Source organism: Crocuta crocuta, unplaced genomic scaffold (assembly GCF_008692635.1).
Source record: "Crocuta crocuta isolate KB4526 unplaced genomic scaffold, BGI_CrCroc_1.0 scaffold16, whole genome shotgun sequence".
Classification (NCBI taxonomy): domain Eukaryota; kingdom Metazoa; phylum Chordata; class Mammalia; order Carnivora; family Hyaenidae; genus Crocuta; species Crocuta crocuta.
Genome location: NW_027531893.1, coordinates 11,696,649 through 11,719,435, shown reverse-complemented (window position 1 = coordinate 11,719,435; position 22,787 = coordinate 11,696,649). Strand labels below are relative to the sequence as shown.

At 44.9% G+C, this 22,787-nt stretch overlaps 2 protein-coding genes across 2 annotated transcripts in view; both read right to left on the bottom strand.

The window, feature by feature from the left end:
- The window catches only part of RRN3 (RNA polymerase I transcription factor RRN3), a 29,658-nt gene extending 25,607 nt beyond the window's left edge, over positions 1-4,051 (bottom strand). Inside the window, exons 1-3 of the mRNA XM_077773255.1 lie at positions 3,945-4,051; positions 2,666-2,771; positions 1,968-2,024 (exon numbers count right to left, since the gene is read on the bottom strand). Coding sequence (XP_077629381.1) covers positions 1,968-2,024; positions 2,666-2,771; positions 3,945-4,033 — 252 coding nt within the window. The 5' untranslated portion in view covers positions 4,034-4,051. The remainder of the gene's footprint in view (positions 1-1,967; positions 2,025-2,665; positions 2,772-3,944) is intronic.
- Positions 4,052-11,984: 7,933 nt separating this feature from the next.
- Positions 11,985-13,763, bottom strand: LOC144239255 (uncharacterized). Its single transcript, XM_077773284.1, has one exon. The coding sequence runs from the start codon at positions 13,632-13,634 to the stop codon at positions 12,183-12,185; it is 1,452 nt and encodes a 483-aa protein (XP_077629410.1). The 5' UTR covers positions 13,635-13,763; the 3' UTR covers positions 11,985-12,182.
- Between the last annotated feature and the right edge of the window lie 9,024 nt (positions 13,764-22,787).

The window sequence follows — 22,787 nt, the reverse complement described above, 5'->3', positions numbered from 1 at the left end:
GGGGGGGGCGGGGGGGGAGAGGACTGTGAGACAGAGAAGTGGAACCTAGGTAACCTACAGGAATTAAGGGAAGGATCCAGACAAGAGCACCAACAAGGCAAGAAGTCTTTAAGGATGTTTTTTTTCCTCCAAAGGCCCTGGCGAATCAATGGCATCAATGGACACAAGGGGTGAGAAAGCCCCCAAGTTCCTAGCCCGAGAACGAGGTGAGCACGCAATCGGTTAAGCATAGAATGAAGGCTGCAGAGGAGCGGGCTCGGGGGAGAGAGAACGCCAAGTGTGGCGCACCGGCAGGACTTAGGGCTGGTCTGGGGCCCGTAAGAGCCATCTGAGCTCTAGATACAAATCTGGAAGTTATAAGGACACGGTGAATCCCAAAGCCTAGAGGGCATTAGGAGATCACACAGGAAGGATCATCTGCAAATTAAGACCCCGTCACAAGAATGATTAAAGGGAAGTGATAAGAAGACGGGGAGATCTTAGAACCCAAAGGAAATGTTTCACAAAGTGAGCCGCCAAGGGCGCTTGGTGGCTCAGTTGGTTAGGCATCGAACTCTTGGTTCGGCTCAGATCATGAATTTGCAGTTCGTGAGTTCGAGCCCCACATGGGGCTCCAAGCTGACAGTTCAGAGCCTGCTTGGGATTCTCTCCCCCAACCCCCACCTCCCTCACTCTCTTTCAAAATAAATAAACTTAACAACAGCAAAAAAGTGGGCAGCCAACAGCATCAACTGCTAGAAGGATTTAGTGTGAGGCTTGAAAAAAAGTCCACTGAAACGAGCATGTCAGAAACCATCTGTCACAAAATCACAGCAACGGCTCTCACAGCGGATTCAACACGCACAGGCAGTGAAAGTGCGCACTGTCAGCACGGATGTCAGCTAACAGCACGGATGTCAGCTAACAACTGCAAAGCCCTCTGTCAGGCAGGGGCTGTTCCAAATGTTTCTCACACATTATTAGCTCACTGGATCATGGAAAACCGCTACATTTAAAATACCTCTATCGTTTTGCTGACTTTGTAAAGACGAAACAGACGCAGAGGTTAAACAAGCTGCCCTCGATCACACACACACACACACTGCGAAGCAGCAGAGTAACAATTTTACTGCAGGCGATCTGCCTACCTCCACCATTCTTTCCAAAACTGGGCAGTAAGGGAAGAAAAGGGAAACAAAACTTACTCAGTTGTGACTACGTGACAGGTAGGTATTTAGAAAGGTACACCTCTTGAAACATTTCTGAAAATGCTAAAAAGAGTAATATCTTGAAAGACAAGCCATCTTTTGTTTTCGTTTTAGCATCGGAGAGACCTGAGAGTTGCATGCAGCACAGAGGAAAGAGATTCTAGGAAATGGGGTGCTGGGGCGGCTCAGTCGGTTAAGCATCCAACTTCAGCTCAGATCATGCTCTCAGTTTGTGAGTTTGAGCCCCACATCGGGCTCTGTGCTGACAGCTGAGAGCCTGGAGCCTGCTACAGATCCTATGTCTCCTTCTCTCCCTGCCCCTCCCCACTCACACTCTGTCTCTCTCAAAAATGAATAAGTCTTAAAAAAAATTTTTTTTAATAAATAAGTAAACATTAATAAAAATTAGAAAGGGAGGATAAAGCAGGGATTCTCAACTGAAGACCACTGACAGTGAGGACGTGACAGCCCCTTGTTGTGGAGGGCTGCTCTGTGCATTCATGGCTGGAGGTTTAGCGGCGTCCTGTCATCCACTCACTAGACGGCAGTAGGGCCCCTCCAGCTCCCCAAGTGTGACAACCAAAAATGTTCTCCAGTTTGGCACCATATGTGCCCTGGGGGCAAAAGTGCTCTTGGTTTTGCCCTCTGCATTAACCACTGCATTAAAGTGAGAGATCCCACAGAGAGCCAGATCGAGAGCGTGCAACAGGACCAAACATGCAAACTCAATCCATCCAAAGTGGCAGTAACTCTGCTAACAATCAAACGTAAAGTCATTACCTTTATGTCCGGATCTGACAGCTGGTTCTTCAACAACTCAAAGTCACTTGTTTCGCCCTATACAAGGACAAAAAAAAAAAAAGTAGTTTTGCTTGCTTCAGTTTCCTATTAAAGATCAACAGTAGGACTTCTAATTGTTAACAAAAGGACCAGCATAACTTTCACACATCAGTTGTGGATTATAAAATCATAACTACAACCATTTACAAACTCACGTTGGTGGAGCTAGGCAGCTTGGAAAAAAAGAAAACGACTACTAAAAGGCTGTTCACATTCAGGTCTCACGGACATCTGAATATCACAGTTGATACTCAAGATACCTTCCATTCGCATATATGCAATTAAATGCTTATATATGAGAAAACAAACATTCCTATTTTCCCTCCATTGTGAAGATTTAATAGAATCACTTCTAAATTACCACAAAACCAAACCAAAAACAAACAAAAAAAGTAAACCCCCATTGCCAGATCTGGTTTATTGTCCCAAAGCAACATTCAGGTAGTTCTTTCAGAAATAAAACACTCCAACCTAACGATTTTTATTCCAGCACTTGCTAAAGGTTTTTATTAAGATTCTATGTAAATAAAATATTTGAAGATACAAACCTTAGCAAAGAGCTTATGACTCTAATTCTGAGCTGACAGCATCATGCAGAGGGCAAAATGACACCAGGCCTCAACGCTGTCTCCTCTTACCTTTTTGTACTTCAACAGGACTTCGGTCACAGTCCCACCGAACCGAACGGTTTTTCTTGGAGGAGAACTGAAGAAATCATTCTCTAATGTGAGCATATCTGAAAGTCTGTAGAACCAAGATAATCATACTATTAAGTGCAGGACAGAAAATAAGAAAAACCAGAAGAGCCAACACCATTCAGTGGGACTGCCGCTAAAGCCTCCTCCCTTCCAGTCTCACCTCCCAATGGTCTTCATTCNACTCTCCAAAGGTTTTCCACCTCACTTAAAATTCAAATCCAAGCTCTTGGCCCCCGGCTTCAATGTCCTACATTAGTCTGGCCCCTGCCTACCTCGCTGGCCTCCTCTCCAACCACTGAACACACTGCAACCACAGTGTCCTTTCTATTCTGCAAACTTGCCAAGCTGGTCGCCACTTCTGTTGCTGTTCACTCTATGAGAAACACTACTTCTCCGGATCTAGACAGAGCTGGACTCTCGCCCTCATTCAAACTGAAGCTCCAACATCAGAGGGACCAGTAAAAAGACACCAATCCTCTCTCCTGGTCCCCGTTTTATTTCTTCACAAGCAGGTCATCACTAGCTGAAACCATTCTTTTCCTTTGTCTATTTATTCCCTCCTTAGATTTTAAGCTCTGCTGAGAGCAGAGACGTTGTCTCTTTTGATAAACTACGGTCTCCAGGGTCTAATACAGACTATAGGTGCCTAATAAACCCCATGAATGATATTATACTAAATGTTTTACAAAGTTTTCTTCCTTTAAACAGAGCAGAGTAGTGGGTGGGGGACTGACTCTCAAAGTTGAACCTCAAAATGTTTTATGGGGGTGAGGAGCTTTAAGTGGGAGAAATCAGACTTAAGAAAATGTGTATGTGGAAACAAATTTCAAACACCAACAAAAAAATTAAGCGTCAGTTTGCCATCAATGACAGCATTCTCCTGATTATTCAAACAGCCCAGAGAACTCTCTCCAAATCTACGGGAAGAAAAGGTGGGGGGGGGAATGAGGTAGTACCGAGGCCTGGGACGCTACGCGGGAGCCCACTGGGGAGAAAAGGGGACTCTGGAGCGGAGAACAGACGCATTTTCCCGGCTCCTCTCCCACCTTTACTACCCGCTTAAGGGCACGGGCTCACTCTCGGGAACTTGAGATGACCCTATACCCGCTGCTGCCAGGACGCCATCAGCTCTGCCCCAGGCCCTTTCACATCCGCTTTCCTAACCCCGGTCCTGGGCTTTGGTCCCAGATGCGCAGAAGGAAGGGTCCCGGACTCTCACCCAGTCCTCGACGACCCCAGCGTCTTGACTGCAGAGGCCGAGGCTGCCGCATCTCCGGGCAACCGCGTATGGAGCAGCGGGGCCGCCATTGGGCCCGACAAGCGCGACGACTGCGCCTCTCACCGGAAGTCGTGGGCCTTCCAGCAGCCCCCGTGGCCCGGAAGACGCGCGCACGAGCGGCGGCCTCCAGCCAATCAGGAGCGCCACGTGAGCGCTCGGTGATCCCGGCGGGCTAGAGCGCCGCCGCAGCTTTCTCCTCCCCGCCCTGCCTCCAGGCCCCTCCTCTCAGTTGGAGGACTTTCCCCGCCCCCTCCGGTGCTGCTCTGAAAGCAGCAACGGCACTGGGGGTAGAGAGCTCCTTGGCGGTTCCGTCCAGCCCTGAGGGTCCCGAAGGAAGGGCAGGGGCCCTCTAGTGGCCGGGTGCCACGAGTATTATCTTTTTGGAGCCAAAGCATCCCTTAGTCAAATTGAAGAAACCAAAGCTCTGGTTAACAACCGCCCTAAGAGAGATGGGGCGGCCGGGATTCGAACTAGGCTGCTCCATCTAGCATCCTGGGGGGCTCCATACCCTCTGCGCTGTCCTCACAGACCTTGGAACTAATCTTATCGCTGAGGAAACGGAGGTTTGACGGAGCAATTTACCCAGAAACACCAGAGCTAAATCAAAGAGACGGGATAGTTTTCAAGAGGGTTAGTTAGCCCTTGAACTTACAGCATTTTTAATTAATTCATTAATTTTGAGAGACAGATAGCATGAGTAGGGAAGGGGCAGAGAGAGGAGAGGAAGTGGGAATCCCAAGCAGGCCCCACACTGCCGGTGCAGAGCCCAACACGGGGCTCCATCTCACAAACCATGAGATCACGACCTGAGCTGAAATCCAGAGTCCTCAGTAGCTTAACTGAATGAGCAACCCAGGCGCCACTGAACTTAAATTTTGAAGGGTGGTCCGGGAGTCTGCCAGACCTGTTGCAAGCAGGGAAGGGTCTTTTAGCATAGGGAACAGCAAGGGCCAAGGCATGGAGCGTGGGAAGAAAGCAGAAGCAAAGAGGAAATGCTCCCCCCACTTAGTTTCTAAGAATGGAAAATGTTGCAACCTTTGAAAACTATGTAGAATTATCAAAAGGACATTAACCCAGCTACAGTAACTTGTTAAATACAAAGCACTGTTGTATGTTGCAACTGTGTAAAATAAGTCACTCTCTTTCTACCAATTCTTACCCCACTGGTTTAGGGTTCCTTCAGAATGTTAGGCAGAGATCATCAGTGTTCTGAGAGCAGAGGAAACTGTACCCCAGCTTACAAAGATACCTCAAGACAGCCATTGAAGTGGGAATCTCTTCCCCTCCATCCCCAAAGCAGAGGAGGAAAAAAGTAAATCACAATTCATTGGCACTCTTGTACAGGGTCAGTAGAAGTCTAACTGCACTGCCAAGCAATTTGACAATTACTTTATTCTTTCATTTTTTAAAAGTCTGACATGCACAAAAGAATATAAATTAGGGGCTCCTGGGTGGCTCAGTGGATTAAGCATCCAACTCTATTTCACCTCAGGTTATGATCTCATGGTTCATGAGTTCAAGGCCAGCGTTGGGCTCCATGCTGACCATGCATAGCCTGCTTGGGATTTTCTTTCTCCCTCTCTCTGTCCCCTTCCCCTGCTTGTGTGCTCTCTCTCTCTCTAAAATAAGTAAACTAAAAAAAAACAAAAGAAAGAAAAGAATATATGTTAATCTAACTTATAAAACATAATAAAATGAATACCTGTGAATGAATGTACCACCCAATTTATGAAACAGAACATTAACCTGTACTATAGAAGCTTCCTATGTGTTTTCCCAGGTCCCACCTTCTCTCTGCTTCTTCCCAAAGGTAATTACTATCCTAACTTTTTAAAACCATGTCAACTTTTCTTTAGGTAATTACAATATACATATGTATGTATGTATGTGAATATATATATATATATATATTCCTAAACTACGTATATGCTCTTGCTTGTCTTTCCATGACAAAATTATTTCCATTCTGCATCATACTTTCTACTGGTTTCAGTCCATCCCAGTTGTATTATGTTTCTCTGCCATGTAGCATTCCATTATATGAATATACCATGATTCATATATCCATTTTCCTATCGCCAACATTTAAATTATTTTTTCCTCCCAACCCTCCCCCCCCCACTATTATATACACTGCTGTTAATATGCTTCTATAGTCTCCTGAATCATGTGTGTGAAAATTTTTCTAGGGTGGACTTGTTGGCTTGGAGAGTATACAAGCCATGGCTGAGTTTTCCAAAGTGGTTATGCCCATATACGTTCCCAGAAATATCTCCTTAAACTTGAGCATGGCTCCTTCTTTACTTTCCCAAAGCACAGTTAAGACTAAGCTTCCACGTTAAAAAAATTTTTCAACGGAAGCCTCATCATAATACAAGGAAAATCTGAAAACTAAACAGCATGTTTCACTGTTGGGAGTTCTTTAGTCATGTCTCTTCATTGGGGATCCTCTACTTGGTTACCCTCTCCCATTGGCCATCTCATCTTGAAGGATAAAAGCCTCTTTTATGTAATCTTGCCTTCCGCAGAATCCCATCTCTCTTGGTCTCCAGCTCTAATCTAAGAAGGTAAAGACTGGGAGTACCTGGCTGGCTCAGTCAGTAGAGTATGGGTTTTTTTTTTTTTAATGTTTTATTTATTTCTAGGAGAGAGAGAGAGAGAGACAGTGTGAGCAGGGGAGGGTCAGAGAGAGAGGGAGTCACAGACTCTGAAACAGGCTCCAGGCTCTGAGCTGGCAGTCAGCACAGAGCCCGACGCGGGGCTCGAACCCACGAACCGCGAGATCATGAGATCATGACCCAAGCGAAAGTCGGACGCTTAACCGACTAAGCCACCCAGGCGCCCCTAGAGTATGGGATTCTTGATCTCAGGGTCATGAGTTCAAGCCCCACGTTGGGCAGAGAGATTACTTTTGAAAAGAAGGAAGGAAGGGAGGCAGGGAGGGAGGAAAGGAGAAAAGACCTCCAAAATGAACCAGAGAAAGGCAAACCAGTATTAAAATACAGCATGTAAAGGCAGCCTTGCCCACAATATAGTTGTTCTTTTACATCCCTGAGCATTGGACTTGCTCATAATTGTTCTCAGCTGCTTCATTCCAGGATGAATTTTTGCTCTACTTTTATATACCCAGAAGACCCATTAAACTGTTTTTCAAAAGAGCAGCCTTCCCCTAGAGATGAATTTTGCAATCATCCCTAGAATAGTTCTGTTGGTTCAAGTTTCTTAGCTTGAAAGTAACAGAAAAGATCTCAAGCTAGCTTAAGCAGAAAAGAATTTGATCCTAAGAAGACATGGATATCTTAAGGCAACAGAAAATAACTTCTCATCGGCCAAGTTTGAGTCAAGTGCCCTTCTCTAATTCGATCTAGAGAGGTGAGGTCGTATTGTACCAAATGGCTTCCAATGAATACTTGCTATAGATGAGGGGTAGTTTATTTATTTATTTTGAGAGAGAGCACATATGTGTGCTTGAGCAGGGGAGGGGCAGAGAGAGGGAGAGAGAGAATCCCAAGCAGGCTCTGCGCTCTCAGCAAAGAGCCAGACTCGGGGCTGGAACTCAGAGACTGTGAGATCATGACCTGAGCCAAAATCAAGAGTCAGCTGCTTAACCGATGAACCCCCCGACCAGGCGCCCCCAGCCACCCCTGATCTTAACTATTTTTAGGCGTGCCGTTCAGTAGCATTAAGTACATTCACAACATTGTACAAACACTTCCAGAATTCCTTTCAATCTGAAACTCTATACCCAATAAACAACTTGCCCTTCTCCCTCCCCTCCCAGCAGCCACCATTCTTTTTGTTTCTATGAATCTGTGTCATATGAGAAATGTCATAGAAGTGGAATCATACAGTATTTGTCTCGCTGTGACTGCTTACTACCTGGCTTACACACTTAGCATAATGTCCTGCCATTATTCTTTTTTCCAAATATCTGCAAGGCATGGTCTTTCAGCCCGAGTTAGTTTTTCAAAATTATAAATATAAAAATACTGAAGCATAGGACAGAAAGGGGGAAGAAACATAAAACAGCTAAAATTTTGGGGAGTTTTGATCAAAAGTATTGTACCACCTGAAAACATGCTTTTGCCTATAACTGGAAATTTCAAAACAAAACTGTCCCTTTTTTAGAGCATTCTTGCCTAAATAACCTACTGATACAAAGAAAGAATATTAGAGGCCACATGCAAATGAATTTTATTTACTTACCATTAAAATGTACAATCCAATCAGATTTTAAAAGCCTTGGGAAAATGGGAAATTCACGTTCATTAAGTGAAATGAACATACAAATATAAGTTGTGGCATGTTACAATGCATTGATCGTGTTGACTTTTCTATTATTTAATGAGATCACAAAGTATTCTTAAAGTCACAGTTACATTTTTCAGTGTCCATTTCTGTGGGAGCTACACTGACTTTCATGTTCACCCAGAGTTTGTGAGGCATTATTTTCTCCTTTCTCACAGAAGTCTATTTTAAAAACCAACTTATTTTAAAACAAAGATTGTTTAGAATAGCATAGTTAGTATGGCTTAAAATTCTGGCAATCACTTTCTGATCTGAAGCGGGAAAATTCTCCCCAGCGCTGACACACGTATACTCGCAAAGGCTGTCTAGCAGGCCCGCTGACCTGAGGTAGATCAGGACTCCACATGGAGGTTTCCGAAATGAGGTTAAGGTAAGTACTTGTGTTTTATAAAGTTGGCACTTAAGTCCGTAGAAACATTGGTGATTCTGGCTGNGAGAGAAGCAATTGGTATTTGAGATGATACTTATAAACAGAGTGGAACAAAAAAATCACAGAGTTCTTGATTTTCATTCTCCTTCTTGGAGCACAGCTTTCAGCAGGAGTCACCCATAGACTGATGGGGAGTATTCTAGCTCAAGTCACAATTGACCGGCTTACGAAAAACGTTCTTTAATAACTTTAACTTGAAAGGAAAGCTTGTAATCTACACCTTACAGCAAATGATACATCAATTACACCTCAATTCCAGCTCCTCTGTTTGTGTGACACTGAGAAATGTCTTAACGTTTCAACATCAAGTCTAGCTTCCTTGAAGTGAAGACAACAATGGCGCCTCCCTCTGGTTGTTTGGACAAACAAGACAATGCCTGTACAGTATTCAGCACAGTGTGTACTGTGTTACAACACCCGATCAATGTTAGCTCTGGTTATTGACAAACGCCCCATGTGTGTGTTCATTCAAGATAGGAATATGAAGATAAATATAACAGGGGCTCCCACTGGCTCAGTCGGTAGAGCGTGTGACTCTTCGTCTTAGGGTCCTGAGTTCAAGCCCCATGTTGTGTGTGGAGCCTAGCTAAAACAAATAAATAAATAAATTTTAAAAAAACAAAGGTGAATAAGATCTTCATGGTCTAAAAGATACCATGACTAATTAAGAGCCAATGAGTCCTCTGAGGATAAAAAGATTTTTCTTTAAGTACCTCATGAGCTACAGAGCAATCTTTTTTTTTCTTTTCTTTTTTTTATTCTAGATCAGGGTTCCTCCACCTCACAGTAACAATGTTTCAGGGGGGATAATTCTGTGCTATAAGGGGCCAGCCAGCCCACCGTGTGCTCTGCAGCACCTCTGGTTTCTACCCACCAGATACCAGGAGCACCCCTCCTCGCTCTGCACCTTCCTGTTGCTGCGGACTATCGCCACGAACTTCAAAGGCCAATATGGGCATCCGTTTCCACCCCTGCTGACCCCAGAGCTCCCAGTGCTGCCTGTCTGGCCAGTGTCTGCTCAGGGCTGAACATCACCATCTACGCACGAGTGGGAAATGCCAGGCACCAAACAGTGGAATCTCAATCTGGGAGTCAGAGACTCCAGAAAATCACCTCGTCTCAGGCCAGTGGACCAAGATGAGATGGCAGGCTCCCTGAAAAGACAATTTGCTCTTAGGCGAAGGCCTCCATACGACGCAACGGCAGCAAAGGAACTATGCAGCCGACCCACCCAAACTGGGGGAAATTTTCTGGTCTCTCCTCGTATATAAACAGCCACAGAATAGCCTTGATTTTGCCTTTTGGCCCACAGAGCCTAAAATATTCACTATCTGGGTCTTTATAGAAGACGAAAAATTTTGTCAACTCTTGTTTTAGGTAAGTATCTTACGGTCAATATAGAGAAACATGTCATGACATCTGATGTTCATTCTACTTGACATCATCTTTGTAGCAAAAAAGGGGGGGTGCACCTGGGTGGCTCAGTTGGTCAAGCATCTGACTCATGGTTTCAGCTCAGGTCATGACCTTGGAGTTTGTGAGTTTGAGGCCCACATTGGGCTGTGTGCTCTCAGCACAGAGCCCACTTTGGATCCTCTGTACCCCTCTCTGCCCCTCCCCTGTTTGCTGTCTCTCAAAAGTAAATATTTTAAAAAAGGATTTCAAAAACAAGTTATATGCAAGTAAGTAAACATCTGAAAGTGTTTTCCAAGATGAATGCCCACGGACCCTACACTGGGGTTAAAAACTGTTGTTAATGTCTAAGAGGCCTGTTTGCAGCTTAGAACTGGTAAAGACCCTAGAATTTTTACCTAATTATTTACCTAATGCCATTACCTTACAACAGACACCACAGACAGAATTACAACACACCTTATGTTTCCTTTTTTTTTTTTTAATAGGCTTCATGCCCAGCACAGAGCCTCACAAGGAGGGGCTTTAAGTCATGACTTTGAGATCAAGACCCCAAGGCTTGGGGCACCTGGGTGGCTTAGTTGGTTAAGTGTCTGACTCTTTATTTCAGCCTTGGGTCATGATCCCAGAGTCATGGGATCAAGACCCATGTCAGGCTCCACCCTGAGCAAGGAGACTACTTGGGGTTCTCTTTTTCTCTCTCCCTCTGTCCCTCTCCCCTGCTCACGATCCCTCTCTCTCTCTTTCAAATAAATAAATAAATATAATTTAAAAGCTTAAAAAAAAAGAGTTGGAAGCTTTACCTAATGGTCCACCCACGTGCCGCCACACATGATCCTTAACAAGCCTAAATAAGAAGGAAATTAAGAGTTTGATGTCCACCGAATATTCAGTTGTAACCCCCCACCCCCAGAAATGAAACCAACCAACATGAAATAACCTTCTTGGATAACATGTTGGTAGCATTTAAACAGGGAGCATTAACATAACCTCAAAATATTGCTCTGCCCTATACCCTTCCTGCCTCCAGAGCAGGTAATTTATGGAACAGGATTAGAGAGAAAGATCAGGAAATTGATACTCAGCAGTGAACACCATTATGACAGCACTTAACCCACTGAGCTGGGTCACCAGTTTTGACTTTCACGTGACCTTTTCTACCTTTCTAGTTGACAAAAGGTTGCAGAGTTAAGTGGAATTGGTCCTCAATAGCCTCAACCATAGAGTTCATCAAACAGGTTGGCAGAGAGGGTCTTGCTTGAGTAGAAAGCTCATGGGATTCAGTGCAAATAGCCAAACGTTTCCCAAACGTCAGGATCATTCAAGGTTCACTATACAATTACTTTTTTACCTTTAAGTTGACTCATTTAAGTGTTTTTTAGTTTAGTTTTGTTTTTTTTACTTAACTGTATTGTGAAAAGCAACTGGCACTACCGTAAATAGGAAAACCAGTGTTACTTGGCATAAACGTAAGTTATCCATTGAAATAACTTTAACACACATGCTATTAAATCGTAGCTGGCTACAGGTGTTGCCTCCCAAAGTGACAGGCTTTGGAGGTCACGAACCCCAAACTAAGGACATTCTCCCGGACAGAATCAAAAAGACCNTTAACTCTCTGGCCCTCTACCCCCTAAAATCATCCTGTTTCAGAAACAATGCAGGGTCCCTCTCCCCCGACCCTGCTCCTAGTGACATGTCTTCCCACCCTGTCCTTAGTAAGCGTAAATAAGAGCAATCGAGCTCACTCTGGGGGGGAGTAAGTAGGTAAAAAAGCTTTAACAACACTGTTCCACGCGCAGCACAAAATTTCAAAAGCCTCCCAACTTTCAAAAGATCTAATTGCTGCAGAAACAGACCGCTTCAGCCTCCACTTACTTCATGTTTTCCAACAGAAGGGACGGAGGAAACCAGCAGAAGACAGCCCTGAGAACAATCAAGGAGCAGTGCAGGTGAGGGCTCTTCCAAAGGCACTTACTTGGCAGAGGCCTGAGTGGCCACGCAGATGCCCAGGGTCTGGTTCTATACTAGGGAGGGTGACTTCTCTTCTCTGAAGCAGGGACAGGTGTGTTCTCAGGGGACTGCGGGGCCAGGGACCCCGGGGGTGGAGAGGCGGTGGTGGTGGGTTCCTGACTTAGCTCCTGGCTGGCTGGTGAGGGAGTCGCAGAGGACTGTGCCACTGGCTTCTGAGACTCCTGGCCGGACGCAGGCTGGCTGGGAGTAACCTCTTGGGCTAAAGAGACGATGCTCTGGGGGACCTGCTGGGTGTGACACAGGGTCTGAAAGTGCAGGACGCCAGGGGAGGGCTGCAGGGCCACCGTTTGGGACTGCAAAGGCTGAGGCGACAGGAGCTGGATCAGAAACACAGGGGCGCTCAGGGCCTGGACCTGGGCAGCGCAAGCGCCTGGAGATGGAGTTTGAGGGTCCAGAGAGGCATTCTCAAGCTGGCTCCGCGAGGCTAGTGGGGCTTGGAGGCGGCTGTGCGTGGATGCAGACACGAGGGGGCAGCTTAGAGAGGCTTTCACGAGGGCCTGGAGGTTGCTCTGTGCAGACGCTGGCACCAAGGGCTGGCCCTGAGAGTCCAGGACCAGAGCAGGTTGACTCATGGAGGCCGAGGGGACAGCAGGCAGACTCTCGGGGGCCAGAATGATTGCAGGCTGACTGCTGGAAGCCTGGGAGGCGGCAGGCTGGCCCGCAGAGGCGAGTGTGCCTGCAGGCTGGCTCCCCGACGACGGCGCAGCTAGCGGCGGGCAGGCGGGGGTCAAGGGGACTACGTGCAGGCTCCTGTAGGGCAGGACGGCCGGCGGCGCCCGAGGCTGGTCGGGAGGAGATGCAACGAAGTCGGGCGGCACCAGATGCGTGGATGACGATCCTTCCGCAAACCCCGGTAGCCCGGCGTCGGGGCCCGGCGGGCCAACGCCCTCGGAACTTCCGACCGGCTTAGGTTCGGGGCCCAGGTCCTCTCCGCGCAGGTCTTGCGCGTCGCCGCCCTCCCGCACACCTTTCGCGGCGTCTTTGTCCTGCTCCTCCTTCTTCGGCCGGTTGTGGAGCTGGCCCGTGACGGTCAGATCCAGAGAAGCAGCCTTCCGAAGGAACCTGCGACGGCTGCAGCGCCGCCGGAAGCGCCGCAAGCGGCCGGACATGTTGCAGATGGTGAGGGAGAAGCGGTGGCTGACCGTCTGGCTCAGCGCTTCCACCAGGGTGGAGGAGAGCACGTGGAAGGGCCTCTTCGAGGCCTCCTCGGCAGGCAGTTCGATGTTGCCGGTGTACCAGAAGACCCACCACAGCAGGCTGAGGAAGATGATGATGGAGCCCAGGTAGAGCAGCATGTCGGAGAAGACCAGGTGCGCGAAGACCCCGGTGAGCAGCACGGTGGCGCCCGCCGTGTCGAAGGCGACGCCCAGCCAAAAGAAGTGCCTGCAACGGCCAAGGCCCGTCCGCTTCCGGGTCTCCCGGACGGAGTGTCTCGAAAGCTCCATGAGTTGCCGCTGTCGCCGCCGCCAGGTCCGCACAGGAGAGCAGCCCGCCACCCGCCAGCTGTGGCCTCTGGGTCGCCATGGCAACGCCCCTGCCGGGGAGGGCGCAGGGGGCGGGGCGAGAGGGAAGAAGCCGCCTCTCACCGGCCGTGAGAAAAAAAAGGGTGCCTCCCAGGCGAGGGGCGCATGCGCCCTGCGTCCCGTCGTCCGCGCGGACGTCCTCCCCGCATGCGCAGTGCCGTGTTTCCCCTCAGTGCCGTGTTTCTCCAGCCTCGGGATCTGGTCAGGTGGGCTTTACTTCTGGCGCAGGTGGCGTACGTCCAGCCTTCAGGGAGTGAAATGTCAGCAGTCCTCTGCCCACGCCCTGTCTTTGGGAGCAAGGGCGAGCTTTGAAGGAGAGCAAAGGGCAAGGACCCTCTTCTAGTAACTCCTCCCGCAGCTGGGAGCGCCGCGCGGTCCCAGGTGCTGCCACCTCCCGAGGAGTTAATGGTTTCATTGTTGTGAAGACGTGGCTAGATTAGGATCTGTGGTTAGATCTTAATTCCCATCTTATCTATTTGCTTATAGTTACTTCCTTGTGCTGGTTAATAGCACACCTAGAAGTGAATTATCTAAGGATTTTTCCATTCTCCATTGTCTTCCCTTTTATTGTTACCACTTTTGTTCACCTTTTGGCCCAGGCCCTTGGGAATACTTAAATAGCAGCTTTTCCCAGTATTCCCAACAGAGTAAGGTGGGAAAACTATGTCAAAAATAGGAAAACCACCTGGAGTCTGAAAACTACAGTAGATTAAAAATGAGTTCGTTTGAACCTTGGGAATTGGGCGTGAGAAAATTAAAACCAGTGTAAGACCTGGTGTCGTTCGGGTTCTGTTATTAAAAAGTCACACCCTGGGGCGCCTGGGTGGCTTAGTTGGTTAAGCGTCCGACTTTCGCTTAGGTCATGATCTCACGGTTCGTGGGTTCGAGCCCCGCGTCGGGCTCTGTGCTGACTGCCAGCTCAGAGCCTGGAGCCTGTTTCAGTCTGTGACTCCCTCTCTCTCTGACCCTCCCCTGCTCACGCTGTCTCTCTCTCTGTCTCCTAGAAATAAATAAAAAATAAATAAATAAATAAATAAATAATAAAAAGTCACACCCAAGGGGGTACCTGGGTGGCTGGGTGGCCTGGTTGAGGGTGGGACTTCGGCTCAGGTCATGATCTCACAGCTTGTGAGTTTGAGCCCTGCATCCGGCTCTGGGCTAACAGCTCAGAACCTGGAGCCGACTTCAGTTTCTGTGTCTCCCTCTCTGCCTCTCCCGCGATCGTTCTCTCTCTCTCTCTCTCTCTCTCTCTCTCTCTCTCTCTCTCAGAAGTGTAAATAAACGTTAAAAAAAAGGCACACCCAAGTACTGGCCCCTGGTCTCTAAGTTGCCAAAGGTGGAAATTTTTTTTAATAAGCTTTTTAATTTTAAAATAGATCAGATTTGCAGAAAAGTTCTGAAGACAATATAGACAGTTCCTCTCTACCCCCAAACACCCGGTGTCTGTACTTGGTGTTTTAAAATGGATTACAAAGCAGCACCCTAATTCTCTTTATAGATATTTCCACAAGGTCATGTTTCATGAACTTCTTGAATCAATCAGTAACATTACTTCTGAACTTGAGTGCCCCTGAAGTATGCTAAGGGATCCTTGATGTCCCAAGATTAAATATAGTTCATCTTCCTACGGTGTCAGTTTTCCTTGATGACAAGTAGTTTAAATACTAATATTAGGAAAACAAACATGTTTTATGGAATAGAGTCAAAAATGAAAAAGAAGGGGCACCTGGCTGGCTCAGTCGGTAAAACATGTGACTATAATCTCAGACTTCTGAGTTTGGGCCCCACGTTGGGTGTAGAGATCTCTAAAATCTTGAAAAAGAAAGAAAGAAAGCCCCTACCCTGGAGATAGAGCATAAAGCTGTTCCTCCTATTAAATGCATATGGATATTCTATTCTACTCCATAATATCGTTGTGTTTATTTTGATATTATTGAAATAGTTAAATATGTATCTAAGCAAATAAAAGTTGATATTTCATATAAAAATGTCTCAATTTTCTTAATACCCCAGGGCTTGCTTTCTTTTGACATTAGGGATACTTGATTAGAAAATTTCTGTTGAGGGGCGCCTGGTTGGCTCAGTCAGCTAAGCATCTGACTCTTGATTTTGGCTCAGGTCATGATCTCATGGTTCATGAGATGGAGCCCCACATCTAGCTCTGTGTTGACAGCGTGGAGCCTGCTTGGGATTCTCTTTCTCTCCCTCTCTCTCTCTCCCCCCCCTTCCCCTTAAAAAAAATAAACATTTTTTTAAAAAATCTGTTTGAGAAATACTGCTATATATAGGATGGTGGCATAAGAAAAACTCCTTCATTTTTGGAGGAAAATAAACCTACCAAACAAAAGACATCTCTATATCAATATAAAGGAAAGAGAAAACACAGTTTGTTGTTTAGTAATTATTAATAGGTTTATATGCACGTAAGGAAGCACAGAATCTTTGTTTTGCCTTTGTAGTACCGACGTGGGAAACGAAGGCAAATGAAAAATCAAATTCCCTTGCTGCATATAGACCATTGACAAGTCCTTGAGACTGACAGGGTGACCTCCCTCTAGGAGCCCAGCTGCCTCAATGATGACACTTTGCTAAGGGCAAAAGGCAATCTTAGCTTAACATTCTCCCAACCGCAGGATCCTGTAACTCCACTTTAACATATAAAAATTCCTTTGGAAACTTCTTTTATCTCTATCCCCCAAGATATGTGTTGGCAATCATATTCCAAGCTTATGGCCCCCTGATATAGATCTGAAGGGTCTCATGACTGAGTTTTTACTAAGCAGGAATAAATGGCCTTTTCCTAATAGCAACTAGCCCCTCAAGATCCTGGAAACCTTGCTTCCAAAATGCCTTAGAGACTTAGTCTATCCTTAACCCCCACCCCAACCTGAAGGTATGTAATCAGCCATTTCTCACAAACCCAGTGCACCCCTATAAATACTGAGTAAACAACTTGCTTCTTGTGCCCTGACAGCTTTGCTGAGCCTTCTCTGGAGATATATTTCTCAGTTAGCAAGCACTGAACCTTTCCTATTCTGGGCTCTCTCCTTTCTTGTATGACATTTTAACAAGTTTATTTTACAAAGTACCATTTATGGAGAGATCTGATGGTTCCTAATCTTAGCTACTAAAGTATTTTTTTACGGACTCAGGACTGTTTCTGGGGAGAAATTCTGCTACAGATTTAAAGAAGGGAAAATACATTAGCCAGGAAATGAATAGACAGAATATTGAGAGCTGCCTTTCAAGAAAATCAATAGGGCACGCAGCCAGTACCCAGCCAAGTCCTATTGATTCCAGAGGAGAAAGAGACAACGTGTGCTGGTACATTTACGCTTCTGTTAATTGTTGGTGGTTAATTTTCCCTACAATGTGAAAATAGTTGAAACATATTGAAAAACTGAAGGGGCGCTCGGGCAGCTCAGTCGGTTAAGCATCCGTCCAACTTCAGCTCTGGTCATGATCTCGCGGTTCGTGAGTTTGAGCCCCATGTCAGGCTTTGTGCTGTCAACTAGGAGCTTGGAGTCTACTTCAGATTCTGTGCCTCCATCCCTCTCTGGCCCTACCCTGCTCACACTGTCTCTCTGTCTCTCTCAGAAATGAATAAAACATTAAAAATTTTTAAAAAATAAATGTAATACGCCAACATCAGAATTACGATTTTATATTCCTAGCTCTAATGGAAGCAAATAATTTTTTTAAATTTTTTAAATGTTCATTTATTTTTAAGAGAGAGACAGAGCATGAGTGAGGAAGGGGCAGAGAGAGAGGGAGACACAGAATCCGAAGCAGGTTGTCCACACAGAGCCCGACGCGGGGCTTGAACCCACAAACCTTGAGATCATTACCTAAGCCAAAGTGGTATGATCAACCAACTGAACCACCCAGGCGCCCTGCAAATATTTTTTTTAATGTTTATTTATCTCGGGGGGGCGGTGGTGTAGAGAGAGAGAGGAAGAGAGAGAATCCCAAGCAGGGTCCTTGCTGTCAGCCTGTCAGTGCAAAGCCCCACACAGGGCTCCACCCACAGTGGGCCTCCATCCCACAAACGGAGAGACCATGACCCCAGCTGAAATCAAGAGTCAGATGCTCAACCAAGTGAGCCACGCAGGTGCCCAGGAAGCATAATATTTTAAAAATATACTTCCTAGTGTATCTTGTTTCAGTAGCGAGAATTGCCGTATTTTGCATTTTCCCACGAACCGATTACTATGTCAAATAATTTTTAACTACTTTAAATTTATTGAAACATCTTTTTCGGGACCCCAACATTGTGACTGTATTGTAAAAAAATTCCATAAAGGTAGCTTCTGAATTTAGATAATACTGCATTAAGCAAGATTTGTGACTCCATTTTGGAAGATCTATACATAATGGTGATTTTTTTAAATATGAATTGTTGATTCTGAATGCTGCTTAAAATTCACTGAAGATGAGGGCGCCTGCATGGCCCAGTCAGTTAAGCACCTGATTTCTGCTCAGGTCATGATCTCTCAGTCTATGAGTTCGAGCCTTGCATTGGGCTCTGTGCTGACAGCTCAGAGCTTGGAGCCTGCTTTGGATTCTGTGTGTCTCTCCCTCTCTCTCTTCTCCTCCCCCACTTGCACTCTGTATCTCTTGCTCTCAAAAATAAATAAAACATTAAAAATTTTTTTTAAATCACTGAAGATGAAATTTCAGCAGGACTTAAATTTTGTCAGAATATTTGAAAGCCAAATCAGTGGCTGCTCGCTATAAATCAGATCCATATTTGAAAATAATCTTCACCAAATAATATCTGAAGACTGTGTAATATCCTAATATTATTAAGTATGCCTGTTTCCCATAAATGATCACTTAATCCAGTGGCTCATACATTTCCAGTTTCTTCATTTTTCAATTTTTTTTTCTAATTCAGAGGGTATATTCATATCTCCTGAGGAAGTTTTCTATGGATCAGGCACACTTACAAAGGGACTTTCCTTTGTTGTAAGCATGAAGACAGGGCTTCAAAGAAACACAAAACTTTATATATTGTCAGGTTTTCTCACTGGAGGATAGTATGCTCTTTTTTCTTGTGATTCAAAACCCATCTCACCCTGAAAAGTGCCATAAAAATGTGTGATCTGTTTACATTGAGATGCTTCTGATTTCAGCAAAGCGTATTTCTTCATGTGATATTATATGTATTAATATCGGGTGACTGCTAGTTTGTGTGGTAAATGCCCTGACTGCATCTGTTCTTGATGTCCATTGATACCCTTATGTGTCTATGTTTTCATTTTAAAATTGTTTTTCTATCCCTATTTTTTTAGAGGAGGGAGGGACAGAGAGGCAGAGGGAGAGAGAGAATCCCAAGCAGGCTCCACAGCACAGAGCCTGACACTTTGGGGCTCAATCCCATGACCCTGAGATCATGACATGAACTGAAATCAAGAGTCGGTTGCCTAACTGACTGAGCCACACAGGTGTCCTTATGTTTTTAGAACAGACATAAGAATAGCCCATCTGCTTGCTGAATTTGCTAAATAAATAAAAAAATTATAACTCATTTATAAAATGTTTTAAAGTTACATTTCAATTCGTAGGCATGGTAGTTTTGCATGTGAAATTACAGCAGAGCAAGGCACAGATGTGGGATAATCATTTGGGAGGAGGAAATGATGGCTCTACTCTTTAATACACCTGCCATAGTTGCTCCATTATCATTTTTCTGGCCACAAACATTTGTATGTCAGTATCATCTTTTACCAATAAAGAACTTCCAGGGGTGCCTGGGTGGCTCAGTTGGCTAAACGTCCTACTTCAGTTTAGATCATGATCTCACAGTGTGTGAGTTTGAGCCCTTAGTCGGGCTCTGTGCTGATGGCTCAGAGCCTGGAGCCTGCTTCGGATTCTCTGTCTCCCTCTCTCTCTCTGCCCTTCCCCAACTCTCTCTCTCTCTCAAAATAAACATTAAAAATTAAGGAAAAAAAAAAGAATTTCCAAAGCTTGGGGTGCCAGGTGGCTTAGTCAGAAGAGCATCCAACTCTTTATCTTGGGGTCATGCGTTTCAGCCTCACATTGGGTGTAAAGATTACTTAAATAAATAAAACTTTAAAAAAAAAAAAGAACTTCCTAAGCTTGACCACGTCAAAATTTTTCTTTCACTTCAATCAAGTCAATACATCTTTCTTTCTTTCTTTCTTTCTTTCTTTCTTTCTTTCTTTCTTTCTTTCATTCGTTCGTTCTTTGGATTAATGTTTATTCATTTTTCAGAGACAAAGAGAGACAGTATGAGCAGGGGAGGGTCAGAGAGAGAGGGAGACACAGAATCTGAAGCAGGCCCCAGGCTCTGAGCTGTCAGCATGAGATCATGACCTAAGCCAATGTCAGATGCCCAACCAACCGAGCCGCCCAGGTGTCCCAATACATTTTCCTTGTATTGTTATGATAGTACTCTTTGTGTGAACCTAACTTATAATCTGACACTTCTGTGTATGATGGGTTGCACCTGTTTTACTGCAGCAGAAAGTAAGGAAGAGAATGTTCCTTCTTATATTCTCCATGGTATTTCAGGTCTAGTGAGATTTCCTACTGGCATTATAAATTCATTTTAAATTCAATTAAACAGAGGCGTCTTGGCAGCTAGGTCAGTTAAGGGTCCGACTTCAGCTCAGGTCATGATCTCACTCTTCATGAGTTCGAGCCCCACATCGGGCTCTCTGCTGGCAGCCCAGAGCCCACTTCAGATCCTCTGTCCCCATCTCGTCTCTCTGCCCCTCCCCAATGTGCACTCTCTCAAATAAAATAACCATTTAAAAATAAATAAATAAATTCAATTAAACAAATAAGGCACAGATCCCTATCATTAGCTGTGTCAACATTATCATAAGCCATAAGTCCATCTAAATCTGAAAAGATTCTAGGGTTTAGGTTTCCAGCGCTCTCTTTTGATCCTCTAAGAGGTGTATATTTTTTTTGCACAAAACATAACAACACTGAAAATCTCTGGCAAAATATTCCACCCTTTTTATTTCTCTGGTTTTATGAGTCTCTACCAAGCATCATCTAGCAAAGTATCAGTTTGAGTATTTTCTAAGCTTCTATTTTAGAAAACATCATGATGAAGTATTGAATCTTCATGGTCACACAAATTCTGTTTACATTCTTCCTATCTTTGTTTTGGTTGTTTTTTACTTGCAAATATTTCATTCTGTTGGACTACTGCCTAAAAAGTACCCATGGAAGTAAAACAAAGACAGAGATTCTTTGGAATAAGCGAGCCAGTAAAAATGAATCGACTTGCCATTAGAATTTTTCTTTTTTACAAAGCAGTCTTTGGAAAATGTTCAACCATCGTTTGAAATAGATTCTCCAAAATCTGAATCCATCCCTAGTCTGAAGTGACCAAACTTTTTCAGAGGACACAGCCAGAACAGACCAGAAAACCCATACCATAAATATACCATAGAGAATTTTATGCCTATTTCTTTTAAACACCAGAATGTAGAAAATAGATGTTTTAAAGAAAGTATATTAGTTTGTAGTATTTCCTTTGACAAATATGCTATTACTTAAATTTTTTAAATATTTATTCATTTTTGAACGAGAGAGACAAAGTACAAATGGGGGAGGGGCAAAGAGAGACGGAGACACAGAATCTGAAGCAGGCTACAGGCTCTGAGCTGTCAGCACAGAGCCCAACATGGGGCTTGAACCCACAAACCTGGGTTCAAGGGATCACGACCTGAGCCGAAGTTGGACACTTAACTGACTGAGGCACCCAGGAGCCCCAAACATGTTATTACTTAAACAAAATAACAATAGGACTCATTAATAGTGGCAGAAAAACTGCAATTTTAGAATCTAAAAATTATGGAGTTCTAATACAGGCCCAGAAAACTGCTATTCTTCAATCTTTGGAGCTCGGTAGAAGAAATGAAGACTCACCACTGGCCATCTTTTGTGGAATGGGACAGCCACATTCTCGTTTAATTATTGCAGCTTCTTCAAGAAGGAGTGGATTGTCCAGCAGAAAAACATTGTATTCTATTCTCCAGAGTACTTCTTTTTCGGTTTGTCCATTTTTGGCTTAGGCTGGGTACAGTCATATTTTCCGTTTGTGTTATGATAAAGTTCTCACTATAAGACCCTGTGTGAAGCTTGTACTCCATCTTTTTTAAAAATGAAATCTGTCAGGGGCACCTGGGTGGCTTAGTCGGTTAAGCGTCCGACTTTCGCTTAGGTCATGATCTCACGGTTTGTGGGTTCGAGCCCCGCGTCGGGCTCTGTGCTGACTGCCAGCTCAGAGCCTGGAGCCAATTTCAGAGTCTGTGTCTCCCTCTCTCTCACCCTCCCCTGCTCACGCTGTCTCTCTCTCTCTCCTAGAAATAAATTTTTAAAATGTTAAAAAAAGTTAAATTTGTCAGTCTGATTCTTCATAAAGTCTTTTATAGTTCTTACAAGTTTGCATAAGACCTTTACACACTGAGATAGATTTCATTATATTACTAAAAGGTTGATGGTAATAGTAATAGCTTCACTTAAGGGCTTCCTTTGTGTCAGGACCGTGTGTACTGACTATTTGCACTGTCATTAATTTTCAGAAGAGCACTGTGAAGGTTATCATCAGCGTTTTATGCTTGAAGAAATTGAGAAAAGGAACCAACTTGCTCAAGGTCATATAGCCACTAGGTGGCAAATCAGTACACAATATGGAATAGTGCAAAGGAGTGGAAGGCAGGAGACAGGGCTTCAAGACGGAAACATTTGAATACACGCTCTGCGCTGGAAGCCGTGGCTCTGGACGCATTTGAATGGAGTGCTTATAAACAGTTTACAGCCTGGGCTTCCAGGACGGCTCAGTTGGTTAGGCATCCAACATTTGCTTTGGGCTCAGGTCATGATCTCAGGGTCATGAGCTCAAGAGTCATGCAATTGAGCCCAAGGTCAGGCTCCAGGCTGGGCATGGAGCCTGCCTAGGATTCTCATTCTCTCTCTCTCTCTCACCCCCTTTCTCTCTCTCTCTCTCCCCCTCCCCCATTCACATGCACAGGCGGTCTTTCACACACTCAAAAATAAATAAATAAAATAAATAAATAAATAAAAAGATGA

Excerpts from the sequence above, each read along its gene's own strand:
- LOC144239255 (XM_077773284.1), bottom strand. The coding sequence starts at position 13,634 with ATGGAGCTTTCGAGACACTCCGTCCGGGAGACCCGGAAGCGGACGGGC.